The 19,999-nt window shown below is 38.8% G+C and overlaps 1 protein-coding gene across 7 annotated transcripts in view; it reads right to left on the reverse strand.

Moving 5' to 3' along the window:
• chd3 (chromodomain helicase DNA binding protein 3) overlaps nt 1-19,999 on the reverse strand; it is a 171,698-nt gene that overhangs the window by 130,503 nt on the left and 21,196 nt on the right. For 6 of the 7 annotated variants that reach the window (XR_005632883.1, XM_039747026.1, XM_039747025.1 and 3 more), the window contains exons 2-6: nt 6,114-6,238; nt 4,710-4,883; nt 4,502-4,623; nt 2,604-2,854; nt 603-724 (exon numbers count right to left, since the gene is read on the reverse strand). Coding sequence is in view for 6 of the 7 variants with exons in the window: in XM_039747026.1 (XP_039602960.1) it covers nt 603-724; nt 2,604-2,854; nt 4,502-4,623; nt 4,710-4,883; nt 6,114-6,238 (794 nt within the window). In the remaining variant the exon portion in view is untranslated. The remainder of the gene's footprint in view (nt 1-602; nt 725-2,603; nt 2,855-4,501; nt 4,624-4,709; nt 4,884-6,113; nt 6,239-19,999) is intronic. The other variant, XM_039747022.1, reaches the window with a different exon arrangement.

The raw sequence follows: 19,999 nt of genomic DNA on the forward strand, positions 1-19,999 counted from the left end.
TTGCACTTACAGTCGCATCTTCAATACCACCCGGGGGTGGGGGTAAACATTAACATTATACAAAGTTATTATCTGTTTTACCTGCATTTTTATCACTCTTTAATATTGTTTTTATCAGTATGCTGCTGCTGGAGTATGTGAATTTCCCCTTGGGATTAATAAAGTATCTATCTCTCTAATTTATTGTTAGCCTGTGTTTTAACACTCCAAGGTGCTGATGTCCCTAGACATGGCCAAAGTATTTCAGAAAGTTAGACTGTGTGGCATATGTTTATCTTGGAGAGTGAAATCTAATGTTGCACTTATAATTTTACTTTGCTAATATGTATTTTATTAATTGCAAAACAGTTTTAAAAAAAATTGAAATTACATGTTTGTACTGCTTCAGAGCACATTAAGCAAGGTTTACATTTAATCATTAGATGGGAGAAGCAACATATTTCTCAACATTTTCAATAACAGAATAAGTGTAAGAATATACACTTGAAGTGATGCCAATACATGACCTCAAACTGCTCTGTGGTACCTATGTGCCCAAAGAGTCACTTTAGTCATTTAATTCAAATTAGTCATTTTAAAAAAAAAAAAAAGTATCAACTCACCGAGCTACTCTTCTTTCTTTTCCCAGTCAAAAGCTTGATCTTAAGTGGAGCCATTTTCTTTCCTTTCAGCTTTTTCTTCTCTGGGATTCGAGGGCTTTTACTGCGTTTTTTGTGACCTGGACCTGTGAATTTTACGAAACAAGAAAATACATTTTATTGTGAAAATGCACCCAAAACGTTAGGCCTGTGACGCACATTACCGGGGAAAAAATTTTTTTTTAATTTAGTATATCTTATACAGAACTCAGTCAAATAGTAGTTTTTAACATTTATAATAATTGTTACAGAATATCATATAAACCTATGTATAATACTAGTTATATTATCACAGCTATCTATCAAAAGACAGGCAAGAGGATCAAATAGAAAATGATAATGAAAAAGCATCATAAATTAAATATTATACCACATGTAAAAACAGTTTTGACAACTCAATGGCATAAAGATGGAACTTCAGCCTTAATGAATGTTACAGCCGAACATAGACTTATAAACTAAACTCAGATTACAAAGTGAAAAAAAAACTTGTACATTGTATATCTTGTCAGGGATGCCAGGGGCAACGACCCGGCCGGGACGCCGTGAGGGACCGGAAGAGGGTCAAAGCCCACCCTGGATCACGTGGGGGCCCCTTCCTGGTTGCTCTGGGGGCCACGGGTACAGGGCATGGAAGTTCCACCCTGTAGGGGCTCGTGGTAACCGCCAGGAGGCGCCCCAATGCCTTGGGGACCTGTTACCCCAGCACTTCCACCACACCAGGATTTGCTGGGGGGAAGATTTAGGACGGCACCAGGAGAGCTGCCGGGAGGACAGCCGGCACTTCCGCCACGCTGGGCGTGGCCAAGGGAGAATGCCGGGAACACCTGGGGCTCATCCGGGGACTGCATAAAAGGGGCCGTCTCCATTCATTCAGCGCTGGAGTTGGGTGGAGGCAGGACAAGGCAAGAGAGAGGAGAGTGGAGGCGGCCCGAAGAAAGGCATATTGTGGCCAGGACTGTGTTTGGGGTTTGTGCACTTGACTTTTGTAAATAGTTATTATTGTAAATAAACATGTGGTGGTGATTAAGAGCATGTCCGCCTGTCTGTGTCCGGGTCGGCTCCACAATCTCTAATATGAATTATGTTTAATTTTTGGAATATCCACATCCAAAACCATTTGTTCTTTTCTCTGTAAACTATTTCAGCTATATAGCCTTCTTCATGTGTGCCATTTATTGCTGACATGAAAAAAAGCTTTATTACAGTTGAAGAAAACCAAATAGCTTGAATTGCACTTTTCTGTCACAAGAGGGCAGAAAAGAACATAATAATTTTGTAAATTGTCTTCGTTATAAGTTTTTCATTTTGAAGACAAAGTACAGAAGTAAATACTGACATTGATAAATGCTGACAAATTCTAGTATTGGTAGAAAATGCATTTAAGTTCTGAAAATAAAATACTTATATATTTCTAGCAAGCATTTTCTTGCAGCTTAAGTGTATTTTATATGCATTGTGCATTCATAATAAAAAAAAAATATTGAATGCAATAAACCCTAATTAAAACATTCTGCCATAGAGAACAGTACTGATGAAGAGAACAAGTTGTGCAATCAAAAGGCAAAAAAGAAACTATGATTCAAATTCACATGTTATATATTATAAACCTCAGCCAACTATTTGCTGGCCATGGTAAAACTTGGCTTTCGAAAATGTCATTATTGAAAGAAAAACCAAGAACTCACTTCGACATGAGCAAAATAAAAAAAAGTAATCAATTCTTATAAGATGGTGAATGTACAGTAAATGATGATTTTAATTTGTTCCTAGTACAGTATACCCAATAATAAACATTTCATAGGAAGTTCAATTCCTGCAAGTTTTTGCTCCAAACCAATCGAAAGAGAATTGCATTTGACTTAGACCCTTTTTAAGTGTTACCTGAACTAGATCTGAACTTGTTACTTAATGCTGAACATTTCATAACAATAGTTGTTGCCACATTATAAACTCCATACTGACCTTTACCCTCTTTTGTCTTGGCCTTCCGTATAGGAGCCACAGGAGGCTGCTGCTCAGGTGAAGCAGTTACTGATGAGACAGCTGCAGAGACTTGCTCTGCCACGGCAGCTGCTGCTGCTGCAGCAGCTGCAGCTACAGCAGCAGCAGACCCTTTGAAAGGATTGTTGGAACTAAACTCTCTCCACTTGGCACCGAGAATAGTCATCATCTTAGACATTGGTATTTTAGGGTTCTTCTTAGCAATCAGAGGTCTGAAAATGACAAAAAAGTGAAGCGTTACTGAAAAGCTCAAACTGGAGATTTCATACTTCAACTATGACAGAAACCTTCTTGAATGAAACCTTTTCGCCTGCATTTCACAGTGGCTCAATGGAAACATAAGCTACTTAAAGCATATAGTTAGTTGATGAAAGCACATTAATATACTCATTTTTATACTTGGGAAATTGGGAACTTAATGTTCCAATATACAAACTGAAAATGATTTGTTTTTACTGTCAGTAATGAAAACGAATCTGATATGTACAAGATGCCTGTATTCAGAAATGATCAATTCCAATCCATTTATGCCAAAGTATTATATAATTATTTTTACTCTTCTGTTTATTATATTTATGTAAGTGCAATTTATTAAGCCTAGAATTTAAATATTGTTAAATGTATGATTACAGCTATGGAAAAATAGTGTAAAAACAAAATATAAATCAACAAGGTTTTCTGGGTTTATATTAAACCAAAAGAGTTGGCACAGGAGTGACCAACACATGTGAAACTACTATACAAGTTCTAGAAATTTTGTTCCGGATGGTAACCATAAAAACAGAAACATGGGTGTCTTTCTGAACTTTCTTTGAAGTATTTTAGAATTTAAAAGTTTTATGATTTAATAAGTGATGGATGACTAATAACTATCATTGTGTTCCTAAAATCAACTGATGAGATTATATGTATTACTGTAGAATTCCTGGAATGCTTACTTCAAAACAGGAAGAAAATATAGATCATAGAATGTAAATGTTTGCTGACAAAATAAATAACTAATGGTGGATAAAATCTGCTTTCAGTAGACCCAAAGTCAGTTTAGGTAAATCACTGTATTAGATATACTGTATTACTGGATTCCTAGACATTGTTAATCTCTGATATTTTGCCATCTACAAAAAGAGATGTGGACATCCTTAGGAAGTTAAATGCATATCAGGAGATCACGAAAAGGAAGAAGAAAGACAAAAGCAGACCACACCACTACTCAAAAGTCTGGCTCCAAACTAAATTCTAAAAGGGCTGCTAAAACTATAAGCACAAGGCTCTCCCACCACATCCCAAAGATGTACATGATAGATGAATTAATGGTTTTAAACTGGCCAGATAAGAATGAATGTTTGTGTGTGTGCACTTTACAATGGACTAGCATAGCATTTAGGGTTGGATCGTGACTTGCACCCAATGCTGCCAAGATAGGCTCCAGGCACTATAACCCTGAACTGAGTTAGGTGGGAGAGAAAAATTGATGAATTAAAGAAGCCGGCGTTACACTCTTAACTATTCCTTATTTAGCAAGCAGCCAACAGCAAAGAATGGGCAAGTACTTCTAGACAGCACTCAACAGGACTTGAAAACTGCAATCTTTTACAGTGTGTTGTATATAGGCAGGTACAGTATATTATGTATACTGTATATATTCAGTGTAAAATATTGTACTGGCATCTTATAGTTTCTGTTGCTTCTGTTGGAAAAGTGACCACACTTGTTAATACTACCAAGTTTTAATCATTCACTTCTTATATATAAAAGACGACAAGTGGGACAGCGCCTGCTAATTCAACACAATAGTAACAAATGTGAAGCAGCCATACATCTTGAATATGTATTTAGAATTTTACTGGAGTGGAACACACCTCATAAACTGGCTGAAGGCTTTGTAGTTAGTTAGTGTGTGGTAATCATCCTCTGTGAAAAGGTGGTCCACATCTTCAAGTCCCCAGTCCCGCAGCAGCTGGCCAGATGTCTTTTGTTCTACCTGAAAATCAAAACAATCAACTTAAATATCAGGTAGAAATTCTGGCATTAAGAATCTTAGAAAAGTTTGTCTTTTTACCCACTCACCACTTTATTGCCCTCATCTTCTCCATCTTCATTCTTTTTCCTTCGTTTGGTTTTCTTTTCTTTTTTCTCTTTATGCTTCTTTCTTCGCTTCTTCCCACTGTTTGTATAGTCACTTGCTGCGCTGTCAGACTTCTCCGCAAAATCCTGCTCCGATTCAAACTCATCTTCACTCTCCTTGGAAAATACAATAAAATGACATTTACTTACAGTAATTAGCACAATGGTCGAGTATGAAACATATGCCTCTTAAAAGTTAAAGAGACTTCAATCAAACATGGCTTACAGTGAATATCCTTCGGTACTTGATACAAAGATTCTTCCTTTAATAGTTTAATGTATACATTTTTGTATAAACTGTGTGAACAGTTGCAGAGCTAGAGTTTACTGAAGTGAGGACAATATCATGGTATGACTAGTATGTGTATGCTGTGTGCACTGTACATTGTAGCCTCTTGTTCCTGCAGTAAAAAAACAACAAAGCCTCACCAATCCCAGAAGCAATTTTAGGGCTTGTCCTGAATGAACTACATGATGTTGTTTAGATTCACTGAGCTACTGGCCATAAGATATTTTTAAAATTCATGAGCCAAACTAGGGAAAAGGGTTAGATGGAGGGTAGAAGAGGTGCCAATGTCTAAACACAGAAACCGATGGGAGACCAGGATGAGATGTGCTTTGCCAAGCCATTACACTTGGTAGACAGGATCAGAACCATGCATAAAAGCTCAGAGGAGCAGAGCAGGTTTCTTCTCTGTTTAGAAGTACTTTGTGTTCATCCTGTGATCATCTCTATGATGTTATTTTTTATAAACTAGTTGGTGTTCTAGAAGTTATTCTGAGTGAAAAGAGCTGCCGTGAAGGTTCCGTCCTACCACAACTGCACAATTCTATATGTTTCAAGCAGCACTACATTCAGAAGCAAATCTCTGCTTGGCAGAGCACATCTAGGTCAGAGTCTAAATCATGCCTGTCTCCCCCCCTTAGGAAGGAATTTCAGCATAATACAAAAAACTTGGCAATATCTAGGAAGGATGAGACAGACTTTTCAACAATGCCCATTCCAGGACAGTACTTGTGTGAAGGACTTCAAAATGGAGCTACATTTGTAGGCTACAAAATGTAAAAAATGTACTGATATCTAAAAGATTCATCAATAAATACAACAAGTATGGCTTGATTTATTCATTGGTTTGCTAAGCTTTGTCTCTCACTCACAAGCTAAAAATTAAATGTTACATAGAAAATGATTCTTCTTCTGGCAGTTTACAGTGAAAAAAAAAAGTGGCAGGATACTCAAAAACTTTACAGAGAAAGCATTCTAAAATAAATTACAACATGCTTCCTGCCAGATACATAAAAAAATGAGCAAGACTAAATAGCACATAATTAGATAAAGCAACTTACTACTTTTTTGCGTTTACGCGGCTTTGTTGGCTTGATATCTTTAATGTCCTTCTTCTTCTTTGGCCCTCTTTTTTTCTTCTTCACAATTTTCTTTTCCAAGCTGTCAATCAACTCATCATCATCTTCTGCCAAACAGAAATAGATAACAACTCAAAATTAATGGTTTGGGAGTTGAAGGAAGTTGTTGTCACATTACACGACTTCTAGTCATGGGGCATGTCAGATTTGCCACCTGCAGTTGAGCTCATCATTGGACCATATCTATTTACACAACTCATCACACGCAATAATCGTGTGCCAACTTTCCATTCAATAGAATACTGCATGAAGGTTTAATAGGAACGGCAAGTTAGGCTGCAATCTCCATCCTTTTTTTCCCCATTCTGACATAGTACACAAAACATAAGACATAACACAAACAAGTCTCTTTTGTTTGTGAGGTCCAAAAGACCATTATTGCTTATTCCTTGTCACAGCATTAAACGCACTGTACTTACCGATAAGAATTCACTGGTTGCCAGCTTTAATGCACACACAGCTCGCCCCTACATCTAAAGACAAAATTAAATCTATTTCATTTTGTCAGAGCAAATTGCTGGGTATCTCAAACTAGGTGAATGGCCTTCATGTGAGCAGAGGGTGCTACAGTGCACCAGAAAGTGACAGATTTGTTTTGTAAATAACACAAACCAATATTCTAAAAATTAGCTAAAAATGATACGTACGCTTTATTAAGGAATAAATTAGCCTGTCATCGTATACTTATTTATTCATTACGATTTAGTTATTTATATATGTACAGAATGTGTGCATTGGAATATCTATGAGCAAAATTCCTATGCATTGTACAATTAATCTGGTGCAACTTCCATCAAATATTTGCACACTGATCCTGTCAGTTCAAGAATTACAAAGGAAACATTTAATAAATATTTGCAACAACTTTAGAAACCATGAATGGTTTTGTGAACACTGAATTCCATATCTATGAATGAGATCATTTGTGTGAGAGTATAATTTAGAGATAACTGTAGTTATGTATTTTGATTTGCAGTGCACAATCAAATATATGAGCACTTGTTTTTAAAATGTCATGAAGAGACTGCTGAAACGGTCAAGTAAGCAAGCAAAATGTTCCAGGGGAATGGTTCAAGAAACTGACTGATATAATGTTCTTTCATGCATCTAGTAAGACTTGGTAGATGGCATGTAGAGGTTAAATCCCATTATAACGAATACGAAGTAAAAAAATTTTCAGAATAACAAATACTTTTTGTGGGCCTAGACAAATGTTCATAGAACATCATGTTAAATTAATCTTGTTTTAACGAAATGTAAATCTTGGTATAACAAATATTTTTTCAACAAAAAATGGCCACCGTATAATACAATTTATTTTTGTATAGCCCAAAATCACATAAGAAGTGCCGCAATGGGCTTTAACAGGCCCTGCCTCTTGACAAACCCCGGGCCTCTCTAAGAAGGGGAAAAACTCCCAAAAAAAAACAAACCCTTGTAGGGAAAAAATGGAAGAAACATTGGGAAAGGCAGTTCAAAGAGAGACACATTTCCAGGTAGGTTTGGCGTGCAGTGGGTGTCAAAAAGAAGGGGGTCAATACAATACAATACAATACACAAAACAGAACAAATCCTCAATACAGTATAAAAATAAACATTTTACAAGTACGGAGCAGAATTTAACAGTAGATGATATCACATAAGAAGATTTGGATTTGAGTCCGAGGGCCTCATGTATAAACAGTGTGTATGCACAAAAATGTTGCTTAAGAACACTTCTGTGTTCAAATCATGATGTATAAAACCTAAACTTGGCGTAAAGCCACGCACATTTCCATGGTACCTCATACCCTGGTGTACGCAAGTTCTTCGCTCGGTTTTGCAGACTGGCAGCACCTAGCATCAAAGCAGTTGTACTGTTCCTGTGTGGTTATACTTTCTATTTCAGATCTACATCCCTGACGTGGCTTTATAAATACACTGAAATTATTCAACAATTGTTAATTGTTAATTAGTTTAATGCATCTGATTGTAATTAACCAGTAACAATATAATGGTCCACGGAATGGTCAAACTATTTTAAATACAACAGCTGCTTTAGCGTTGTTACTCTCACTGCACCTTCTTCTTCTTACAGCTGCTCCCGTTAGGGGTTGTCACAGCAGATCATCTTTTTCCATATTACTCTCACTGCACCACTCTGAGTATTTATATCACTGTATCTGAGTGGGGAATCAAAGATCTACAGAATTTGAGAAAGAGAATTATCGGTATACAGCATCAAGCACACGCTGCCTCAGCCATGCTGTCGATTGAACTGGTTTCACACGGCAAACATTTCAAAGCCTTTCCTGTACGGACCTCGCGGTTCAGAAACAGTTTCATCCCAAGAACTATAAACTCACTCAGTCAAGTGCTCCTTGTAGAACTGTGTGTAATTATAGGCAGAATTACCTAACTGTGAACTTGCACTACAGTTATAATATTGCACAACCTGAGCCACTTTATAAAGCGCGTATTTACATATGATGACGATATAATTTTAAAGATGAAATGCAGCAAAATATGTTTATTATATAATACAGAAAAAACTTGAACTTCATTTAAATAATCTATATTGGAGCCAATCCCAGCCAACAAAGGCAGGAAACAAACCCCGGGCAGGGCGCCAGCCCTCCACAGTAATCTATATTGTTAATAATTAAACATGCCAGGACACAGTGTCGCAGCGCTAGCCAGGAGCTTGCGCTCCGTTCATGGATTGTTCCTGCCTCACGCTGTATTCTTGCTTGTGCTGGCTCGACACTGGAAGGATAGATGTAGAGAATAATTAAATGCGTACTACGAAGATATTTCAATGTTCCTTAAAAGTTTTGAAGAATCGGTGTTCTAAGCTTACACATGGCTTAACGTCTATTACAGAGCTGATTGTGTTGCGATTGGGTATTTGGAGAAAGAAAAGTAAGGACAGGAATTGGGGGTTAGTACATTTGAAAGAGACAGTACTGCTACAATAAAGTATTTCACTGAATGTCGCGCATGGCGCAGCAAGCATCTTGCATGAGACATGAGCAATCACTGCGCCACCGTGTACCCATGTTTAATAACATGATTTAACTCCTATCATCATGAAAATGATATCACATATACACCTCAGTATTTTAATTATTCAGAGAGCTGTAATATCACGAATGTAATGGATTCTGTGTCCTGTCGGAGGAAGAGAAAGCCCGGAAGCACGTAGTGAATCACACACATAGAGTACATAGAAGATCAAATACAAAACAAAGCATTTAACGTGCTACTTTAGTTACGACAGGATTTGAGAAACTAGTAAATTACACAATTTTAAGATGAAGTTTATGGTGTTCTACTTTAATGACAAAATAAACGTGACTCAAGTGGAAATATCGAGATTAAAGTTGACATTTCATGCTTTTTTCCCCACTGTGTGATTATTTTTTTTTGTCTGTATCCTAATAAGCTTTCATATGACACTCAGACGGTGGGCTACGACTCGCCTTTTCACGGCGACTTTGATATGCAACTTCTTTTTTATTTCAGGCACTGTGCAACTTTGTGAACTTGAGCTTTCGAGTTTCTCCGACACTCTGTCACTCAATCAACTTCCTTTTGTTGATTATACCACTGTTTAAACCAACAAATAGTAAGTTTTTCCATGCCTCCACTTGGTATTCGCTGAAATTCTTATATTTTCCCCAATGCTTTTCCCATTGTCTTTTCACAGAAGGTTGAGCTTAAGAGCTATTTATATTGATTTGCATATTCAAAGAGGTATAATTCTGGGAAGAGTTGGGGGCAGGACAGCAGGCGCGCGCACGTGCATTACTTTTCACGCTGACTGGGATTTATGTAGCGGAAGAACATGGAAGTTTGCATACGCACGGATTTATGCATCTGGATTTTTCTGTGCGTTTGCACATTCCCGCTTTTGTGCTTACGCCATGTTATAGTATGAATTCTACGCACGGCGTTATACTAGGCCCCTGGAGGTCACAGCCATCAAGCTGCCTCCCCCATTTGGCCATTCCACAGCTGAAACAGCGCTGGGCAACCAATCTGATGAAAATAATAATAGATTATTATAGATAATAATGCAATACAAAAAATATTTAGTGCTGCTCATACACTTTCCACACTGAGTTTAGGAAACCGTGCAACAGGTTGTCTCAAAGAGAGAAGACAGTCTGTTATGAAATTTCCTGTCTTGGGCAGTATGGCTCCGTGTATAATGTCGCACCTACACACTCGGCAAAATTCTGGGTCAGTGCTCCACCGAGCATCTGCATGGGTAGTTGTGTTGAGTGCGGATACCATACTGTCCGAGTATCATATCGCTTCACAAAAAATGTGAGAAATGGCATCAGTTTTTGCTGAAAGAAAAACTAACACTCCTGGAAAAGATGATTCTGGAATGAAGAAAAATAACATGGTGAAAGCATTTTGGAATCGCACCTTCATCTATCGACTCATTTTCATTCTGTATTTTCATATCTGTATTACTACAAAAAAAGCTACATCTAATGTCTCATTTTCGTTCTGTATTCATACGTGTATTTCTGTTAAAAATTTGTTACACTTAATGTCTCGTTTTCATTTTGTACTTTCATACCTGTACTTTAATTAAAAAAAAAAAAGTTACATCTAACATCTCATTTTCAAATAAAATATTTTTTGCAGTTTAAGAAGCGTGTTTTTTTTATACAGATATGGTCAAGCTTGGGTCACAGAGTTGCACAAGAGACAGGAAGAGGAGTCCAGGTTTTCAAGGAAAACACAGGTACTTTATTACTCTACAGTAAGGGTGTCCAATGCGTCGATCGTGATCGACCAGTAGATTGCAAAGGTAGTGCAGGTAGATTGTGTTGCATTAAAAAAAAAATGTTTTTAAACATTAGTCTATTATATATCCTCCCTATGGCATTTGTCACTTGGTTGACATACAGGGTGGCCAGTCTGAGATCTCTTCTCTAACACACTGGTCATCCTACACTCATGATCAAACGTGCGAGCTACTGCAAAACTCTGGCTGTGATCTAGTTAGCTTTCCAATTTATATCGACTAAAGAAGGGATTTTAAAAAAAAAAAATGTTTGGGGAGGGTATGGGCTGGATGTGAATTTGGAAGAGGATTTTTTTCTCACAATGTCACAATTGAAGTGTGTTTCTCTGATCTGTCAATCTATCATTGCTATTCCAAAGAAGGAAAATGTGGAAAGGCATTTTGGAACTGTTCATAAAAAGTATGAAACTGACATCCTTCCAAAAAGCGATCTGAGAAAGAGAAAAAAAAAAAGGGAACTAAAATCGCAGTTAATCGGACAACCGTCATTTTTCACTCGGCTGAATTCAAAAGATCCTTGACTGCATTATTCAGCTCTATTTATTTATGTGAGTCAGCCTTTTCCCACGTGATGATTATTAAATCCAAATAATGTAGTGACCATAAATGTATTGAATTGTTATTGTCCCATAAAGGTTATTCAGTTATGCAAGGTACGACAATATACATTTTATGTATAAAATATACTCAGTATGTGTGTGTCTATGTGTGTATGTATATATATATATATATATAATTTTTAATGTAGGTAGATCATTTTGACCTGGTCATTTTAAAAGTAGCTCGCAAGCTGAAAAAGTGTGGGCACCCCTGCTCTATAGAGAAGAGAAGTACTGTACAGTCCCTAGACTTCACTCACAATAAGAGCTGTTATGAGCTGTGGCACAGGTGATCCTCCTGCTTTAGCTCCCATCTTCAATGAAGTGAAACCACCAGGAAAAGAAGAAATAAAAGCAGCAGTGAAATTGCTAAAATGTGAAAAATCCCCAGATATGACAACTTGAACTCTGAACTTTTCAATGCAGACATGAACTCGTGCAGCTACGATCCTCCATCCTCTATTTGGAGCTATTTGGGAGTAAGCTCAGGTCCCAGAGGAATGGAATAAGGGAATTATAATCATAATTCCAAAAAATGGATCACTCAGTGATTATAATCTGCCGTGGAATAACATTCCTTTCATTTCTAGTAAGATTCTAACTAAGATTATCATCAAACAAATATAAGAAGCAGCAAATAAGTCACTGATGAAAGAACAAGCAAGTTTTCAGAAAGCGAGAAGCTGTACTGACCAGACCTTTACTTTACACTACATCACTGAGCAGTGTACAAAGTGGCAGAGACAACTGTACATCACTTTTGTTGATTTTGAAAAAGCCTTTGACGGTATTCACAGTCTTTGGCATATCTTGAAAGCTTATGCAATTCCGCAACATTTGGTGAAGCTTATTAAGAGTATCTATGCCAACTTCTACAGCAGTGTGGGGTGCAATTACTTCCATTTTGTAATGAAAACTGGTGTGTGGCAAGGATGCGTAATTTCTGCCACACTGTTCAATCTTGCCATTGACTGGATTATGCAGCAGACCACCAGTGACACACTGAGAGGCATTAGGAGGACACCCTTTCACAACACTTGAAGATCTAGACTTTGCAGATAATATTGCAATGCTGTCAAACACACACACCGCCACATGCAGGAGAAGACAGACAGCCTGAGCACCTCTGCTAATGCGGCAGGACTGAAAGTAAGCTGGAAAAAGAGAAAATGTTCCTAAACATAACAGAATCCAGTGCCTGTGAAGATTAATGGGCAAGACTTACCAATCACAGACACGTTCACCTATCTAGGCAGTATAGTCAGAACAGATGAAGGCCCTGGAAGAGATATTCAGAGCAGGCCCAGCAAGGAAAGAAATTCCTTCAGAACTACGAACTGTGTATGGAGATCAGCTCAGTATAGTATACACACCAAGCTGTGCCTCTAGCAGATTTGTGTCTTGTCAGTACTACTGTATGGATCCAAGTTTTGGGGAATAGTGGGAAGTGACATTGCCAAACTGTCATCCTTTCACACAACATGCCTCAGAAGGATATACCACATCCTTTGGCCACAGAAAATTTAGAACACCAGCGGCTTAGAATCATCGTTGTGGCAGATGTGGTCAGGAGAACACAGATCAGAAGAGTGTGAGGAAGATCAAATCAAAGCCCAGTGTTAAATGTTAAACACTGTGCGACAAGCACGGCATGCGGCAGCCCTTATCTTGCAGAGGACAACCAATTGCTTTTCCCTTTGTTTACGGTTTACCAGAGCAGCTACAGAGATGTCCTTGCACCGCTGCCATTAGGCATGGCGAATTGCCGGAGGCTTTGGTCACAATACTATATGCATTTTCCTCATATTTGTTATAACAAAATATTTTTGAAGTACCGTGATTCTCATTATAACTTACATATATAACATCTTCAACAGGTTTGACCACCCTAACCCACTCTCACCTCGGAGTACTGCACCCTCCACCCATCCTTCTGCAGATACCAGCATAGGAGAGAGTTTTCCCCCAACCCACAATTACAGCAGCCCAGGTAAGCAGAGAGCGGAGGAGACTTTGTGCCAGCAAAGCAGCGGGTCCAGATGGAGTATCGCCACGACTGCTGAAGGCCTGTGCATTGGAGCTGGGGAGTCCTCTACAGCGCATCTTCAACCTGAGCCTGGAACAGGGGAGAGTCCAGAAGCTTTGGAAAACATCTTGCATCACCCCAGCCCCAAAAGGTATCATGTCCTAGTGAGCTGAATGACTTCCGGCCTGTCACTCTGACGTCACATGTGATCAAGACCATGGAGCGGCTGCTGCTTCACCACCTGAGGCCACAGGTCCGCCACGCCCTAGACCCTCTGCAATTTGCATACCAGGAGAATGTGGGAGCAGAGGATGCCATCATCTATATGCTACACTGGTCCCTCTCCCACTTGGACAGAGGCAGTGGTGCTGTAAGAATTATGTTTCTGGACTTCTCTAGCGCCTTCAACACCATCCAACATCTGCTCCTAAGGGACAAACTGACAGAGATGGGAGCAGATTCATACCTGCTGGCATGGATCGTGGACAATCTTAAAGACAGACCTCAATATGTGCGTCTTGGGAACTGCAGGTCCGACATTGTGGCCAGAAACACAGGAGCGCCGCAGGGGACTGTACTTTCTCCAGGTCCTGTTCAGCCTATATACATCGGACTTCCAATACAACTCGGAGCCCTGCCACGTGAAAAAGTTTGCAGACGACACTGTTATTGTGGGCTGCATCAGGAGTGGGCAGGAGAAGGAGTATAGGAAACTAATCAAGGACTTTGTTAAATGGTGCAACTCAAACCACCTACAACTAAACACCAGCAAAACCGAAGAGCTGGTGGTGGATTTTTGGAGGCCCAGGCTCCTCATGGACCCCGTGATCATCAGAGGTGACTGTGTGCAGAGGGTGCAGACCTATAAATACCTGGGAGTGCAGCTGGATAATAAATTGGACTGGACTGCCAATACTGATGCTCTGTGTAAGAAAGGACAGAGCCGACTATACTTCCTTAGAAGGCTGGGGTCCTTCAAAATCTGCAATAAGATGCTGTAGATGTTCTATCAGACGGTTGTGGCGAGTACCCTCTTCTACGCGGTGGTGTGCTGGGGAGGCAGCATAAAGAAGAGGGATGCCTCACGCCTGGACAAACTGGTGAGGAAGGTATGCTCAATTGTAGGCACGGAGCTGGACAATTTGACATCTGTGGCAGAGCGACGGGCACTGAGCAGGCTCCTGTCAATAATGGAGAATCCACTGCATCCACTGAACTGGATCATCTCCAGACAGAGGAGCAGCTTCAGCGACAGACTGCTGTCACTGTCCTGCTCCACTGACAGACTGAGGAGATCGTTCCTCCCCCACACTATGCGACTCTTCAATTCCACCCGGCGGAGGTAAACATCAATATTATACAAAATTGTCTGTCTGTTATACCTTCATTGTTTTCACTATTTAATATTGTTCTTTATCAGTATGCTGCTGCTGGAGTACGTGAATTTCTCCTTGGGATTAATGAATTATATATCTATCTATCTAATGGGATTCCACCCATATACAGGAGGAAGGCTTTTACTTTACGCTGGCTTTGCTCTACGCTAAATCCTCTAATGTCTTTTAAACAATTGAGTATGATATGTAAGCATTAAATGAGCACTGTCATGAAAATTCAGTTGTTTATAAAATGTACCTCTGCCCTTATTTCTCTGCCCATTCTGATAATTTTGTAAGGGACTGCTGTGATAAATGCTCCCTCTTCAAGTATCTGCTGAAGGGATAATAAATGATGCAGATGGACAAGCTTTCTCCTGCCTGATTACTGACTCAAAAAGGTTTTATCAAACTTGTCCTGGTAGAGGGTAAATTCTTTCTTTAATTAATATGCTTGATTTCTACTACATTCTTGATATCAGTCTCCAAATGCAGAATCATCTGCCAGGAGATGCCATGACATAAAAGTCCATTAAAACTGTCACTGATGGGTAGTAGGCTGTATTTCATCTAAGCTTGCTCCTCAAATCTTTTGAATCAACAGGTATGTCATCACATGACTAAAGCTCCAGTTTTTTATTTCACATATTCTTCTGAAATACATGGACTTTTGATTCCAAATAACTACAGTATCATCTGCAAATAGCTTGCTATGACAATGAACAAAGCTAAAAGACAGTCACACATTAAGGTCATGTCACATCATAGAACATTTCCAACTATTTTGAGTTGCAGACTGCATTTACTGTATATAATCTTAGCAAGCTGGAGGCAACCTCACTGCATGCTCCCATGAATACTAGTTGTGTAGTTTGACATACCCACCGGCTAAATCCAACCAGTCCATGACATACTCCAACAAAACCACATTACTTTTACAATTATTTTGTCTTAAATCACTGGGGTGAGCATGTATGTATATGCAAGTATGTGTGAATGTGTGTGTGAGAGAGAGAGAGAAATCTACCAACCAATGAGTGCTCACCTGTAAGTACAATGCTTATATTATAGCTATGAAGAATATGGCACACATGTGTTTTGGGCCTGACATATACAGTAGAAGTGAGGCATGTCTGTCTGTTGTTGTTTATTGCACATAATACAACAGTAACTGTGAAGCTCCATCCAGCACTACATTATTAGCTATCAGAAAAAACGGCAAGAACACAATACTTTGGAAATGTGAAACTGTGCAGGAAAATCATTACGCGGTCATCTAATTTGACATTCCCTGAAATTTCATGTAATATGTCGTGTTCAATCAGCATAATCTTGGCATTTACTTGGAACATCCATGCCTTTCACATAGACAACTCAGTGACAACTAAAAAGCATTCACTTTTGTAGAAATGGCAAAAACAAATGTTGTTTATCTACAGTAAAAGTTCTGAAACAAACATGTCATAAAATTAAATCTAGCAATAATAATTACATATGAAACAATGTGATAAATTATGTGAATTATTATGTGAATTTAAAGATAATTCCATGTGAATAAATGATGTAATGGTCTGACTTAAGTTTCAAGAAATCAATATTATCCTAGTTTCTATAAAGTGTTACAACAGCTCTGAGCAATACTGGATACTTAAAGCTAGTCTGATGATACCCACCAACATAAAACACTTCACTTACTTTTGCTCTCTGTCTCTCTCTGATTTTTTAGGCAAAAAATTATTTAAGAAAATGGTACTGCAACAGAGATTAAAAAACACCATGTAAACCTTTAAAAGAAAAACAGCTTGATAAAAACTATATAAGAAATATTTTTGAGATAATATACTTCAGCTATAACTATGTGAATGAGTTGCTCTGCTTTACTGAGACTATTTTTTTTTTTAATATTCAGTGGCTATGCACCTGATGACCTTTCAGTAACATCATATTCAGTCTGTACATTAATCATATCAGTTACTTGTTAATGAGGAAACTACTGAATAAGTAACCTCCACACCTCTTATGTCTATTTTACATGTATATCACTCATAAGACAGCTTTATCTCACACAATATACAAGCTGAGTGTTTAAGCCAATGTGCTGAGCACTAATGCACTGGGCATTGCCAAGGCAACTATATTTGTAGTGTTCACTCTGCATATTAAGATGCCACTGAGTCATCTTACCATCACACATACTAAACTTGTGATTTCACCTGTGAGCAGCCATCTCTCCTTGTTATTAGTCATAGCAAGTTCTATGCCATCTTCTGCCAGTGCCACCTAATTTAATATTCTAATGACTGGAGAAAATGAGAGTGGGACATATAATGTTGATAGCCCCAGGTAATGATTGCTCAGCATGCCAAATATTACTGTACTTTTCCTATTTCCTCTGGCAATGAAGTTTTGCCATTAATTGTTATGAGGCATCTCAAAACATCTGCTACTCTCACTCGCCATATGCAAAGGCTGAATATACAGTACAAGCCAAATTTCAGTACAGTCATTAGATATCCCTTGACATCCTATGTCCAAGACCCTGTAGTTGGGATATAGTGGGTTGGATAATGGATGGATGGATGAATTACTCCAAGCCAAAAACACATATGCTACAAGCAAAGTACTTTCAAAGAGATTCCAAATACAATTTTAATATAACTGCAATAATTACAGTGAATTGTTTAAAGAATAACCCTTCTCTTGCTGATTTTAATTTACTGTATAAATAACATATACCCTATATATTTACATTACACTTTCAGAGGGTTTGTAAATTTGAGGATGATCATTCAATATTGTTTCGTAAGGCAGGATTATTCATGTGTCACTCCCCAGTGTAATATGAATAACTTCATTTACCCCAGTTCCTTGAATTGTCCTAAGCTTAAAAGAATAGGCTTATTCTTTGTGTGGTTTGTATAAAAAATGTCTGACTACTCTAGCGTAATGACTACTCTAATAATATTCCATGTATGCATATTTATATCTAAGAAATCATGCTCTCCAACATTGTCAACGATCGATAATGTTATTATGAAAAAGGTGATTTAATTTGCAAATTTAGTTTAGAAACAAGAAAACCAGCCTCTGCTCAGCCTGCCTGACACAAGCTGCTGTACCACTTCTGTGTACTGGACAAGCTGTATGTACTCATCTCCAAAGTACAATAAAAAGTATTAATAAATATTTAGCTGAGAGGCTATATTACAAAATTGTTAGAAGTTTCAACCAGTGGTTGAACTCACCAAGAGACAGCAGGTGGCCCCTAGCAGAAAAGAAATTCGACAGGTGCTAACCAGCTGTTTCTTGCAGCTGCCAAACTACCAAGTGGACCACTGGTAAGGTAAAAAAACCTCGCAAAAAGGTCAACACTTTCTCCGCCGACAGACACACTGCTGATGGTTGTGCCCAAGAAGTCATTAAAGGCCTAAATCTTGTTTTTTATCCAGGATACTATGACTCATCACTCAGTCTCTCGAAAGCCCCAATCAGAGCCTCCATTGACTCAGTTCACAGTATCGTCGAGATCAGTGAATCTTTCTTTGTCAAATAATGCCACTGGACCTTGCACAACACCCAGTCCATGCAAGCACTGAACAGAGTAGGAGCAAGAACACACCCCTGATGAACCTGAGAATCAACTGGGAAAAATGCAGAGGTTCTGCCTCCACTCTGCACAGCACTTACAGTACCAGTGTACAGGCCAGCCATGATATCCAGCAACCTTGAGGGGATCCCGTGAAGTGTCAGGATGTCCCGCAGGGCAGCTCCATCAACTGAGTCGAACATTTTACGAAAATCAACAAAGGCTGCAAAGAAACTCTACTGATATTCACATTTGCGCTCCATGAGAGCCCTCAGTGCCAGGATGCAGTCAATGGTAAACTTCTTAGACATAAAATCAGACTGCTCCATTTGCTGGTAGGTGAGCAAGTGATCTATGCAAAAAGACGAAGGTCCAAGTATTCAGAGTCCTGGTGCTTCCTGTCTTGCTATATAGTTGCGAGACATAGACACTAACTATCCTGTAACCTGAGATGAAGACTGGACTCCATTGGTACTGTCTCTCTTTGGAGAATCCTTGAGTACTTCTGGTTTGACTTTGTGCCAAATTAGCGGTTGCTCATGGAATCCCGAATGAGGCACATTACCTATGTTGTGAGGGAACGTCAGTTACGGCACTATGGCCATGTGGTGCGATTCCCTGAGGGTAACCTAGCTTGCAGGATCATTATTTTTGAGGACCCGAGTGGCTGGACCAGGCCAAGGGGATGCCCACGAAACACCTGGCTGCAGCAGACAGAGGGTATTTTCCAGAGGGTGGGACTGGACCTCATGTCTGCCTGGGGTGTTGCCAACCAGGATCCTAAGCTGTTTCGTTACGTGGTGGGAGTGGCAACATGCTGTACCAGTGCATGCTTCCCCAACCTCAGCTGACCTGACCTGTATGATGTTACCTTTATATTTCCAGGTACCTAGGAACAGATGATTGTAATATGGTGTCTTATGCATGATGTTTTCTTTTAAGAAACTGAGATGGCTGAATCTCTGAACCTCATCTTTACTGCAATCAAATCTGACATTTACCTTTCTCTGTGCTATTTTGTTAATTTAAAAAAATTTGACCCAACTGAAAAGCCAAGAGTACTGTTTATTGTTTGCATATACACAACAACAAAATCTCCCATCAGAAATAATTAGTGTTCTTACCTGTCTGAAAGAGCATTCAAAGCAGTGTAGGAATGCTAAAACGTTTACATAAATCAGGTTACTTTGTACTCATCTGATTGAAAAAAAATACAGGATTGTACTTGTTTGTACTTTCAATAGAACCGAACTATGAGATGTTGCTGATTTATTCTGAAGTGCTCAAGGATCGGTAAATTTCTAAACAAGACAAAACAACATTTTGTTCTAAATGGAATTAAATAGCTGTTAATACCACTAATGTAACTTACAAACAGTTTTCAGCAGTAAGACTTTTGAATTCTTTCATTTACCAT

Source organism: Polypterus senegalus, chromosome 3 (genome assembly GCF_016835505.1).
Source record: "Polypterus senegalus isolate Bchr_013 chromosome 3, ASM1683550v1, whole genome shotgun sequence".
Lineage (NCBI taxonomy): Eukaryota > Metazoa > Chordata > Cladistia > Polypteriformes > Polypteridae > Polypterus > Polypterus senegalus.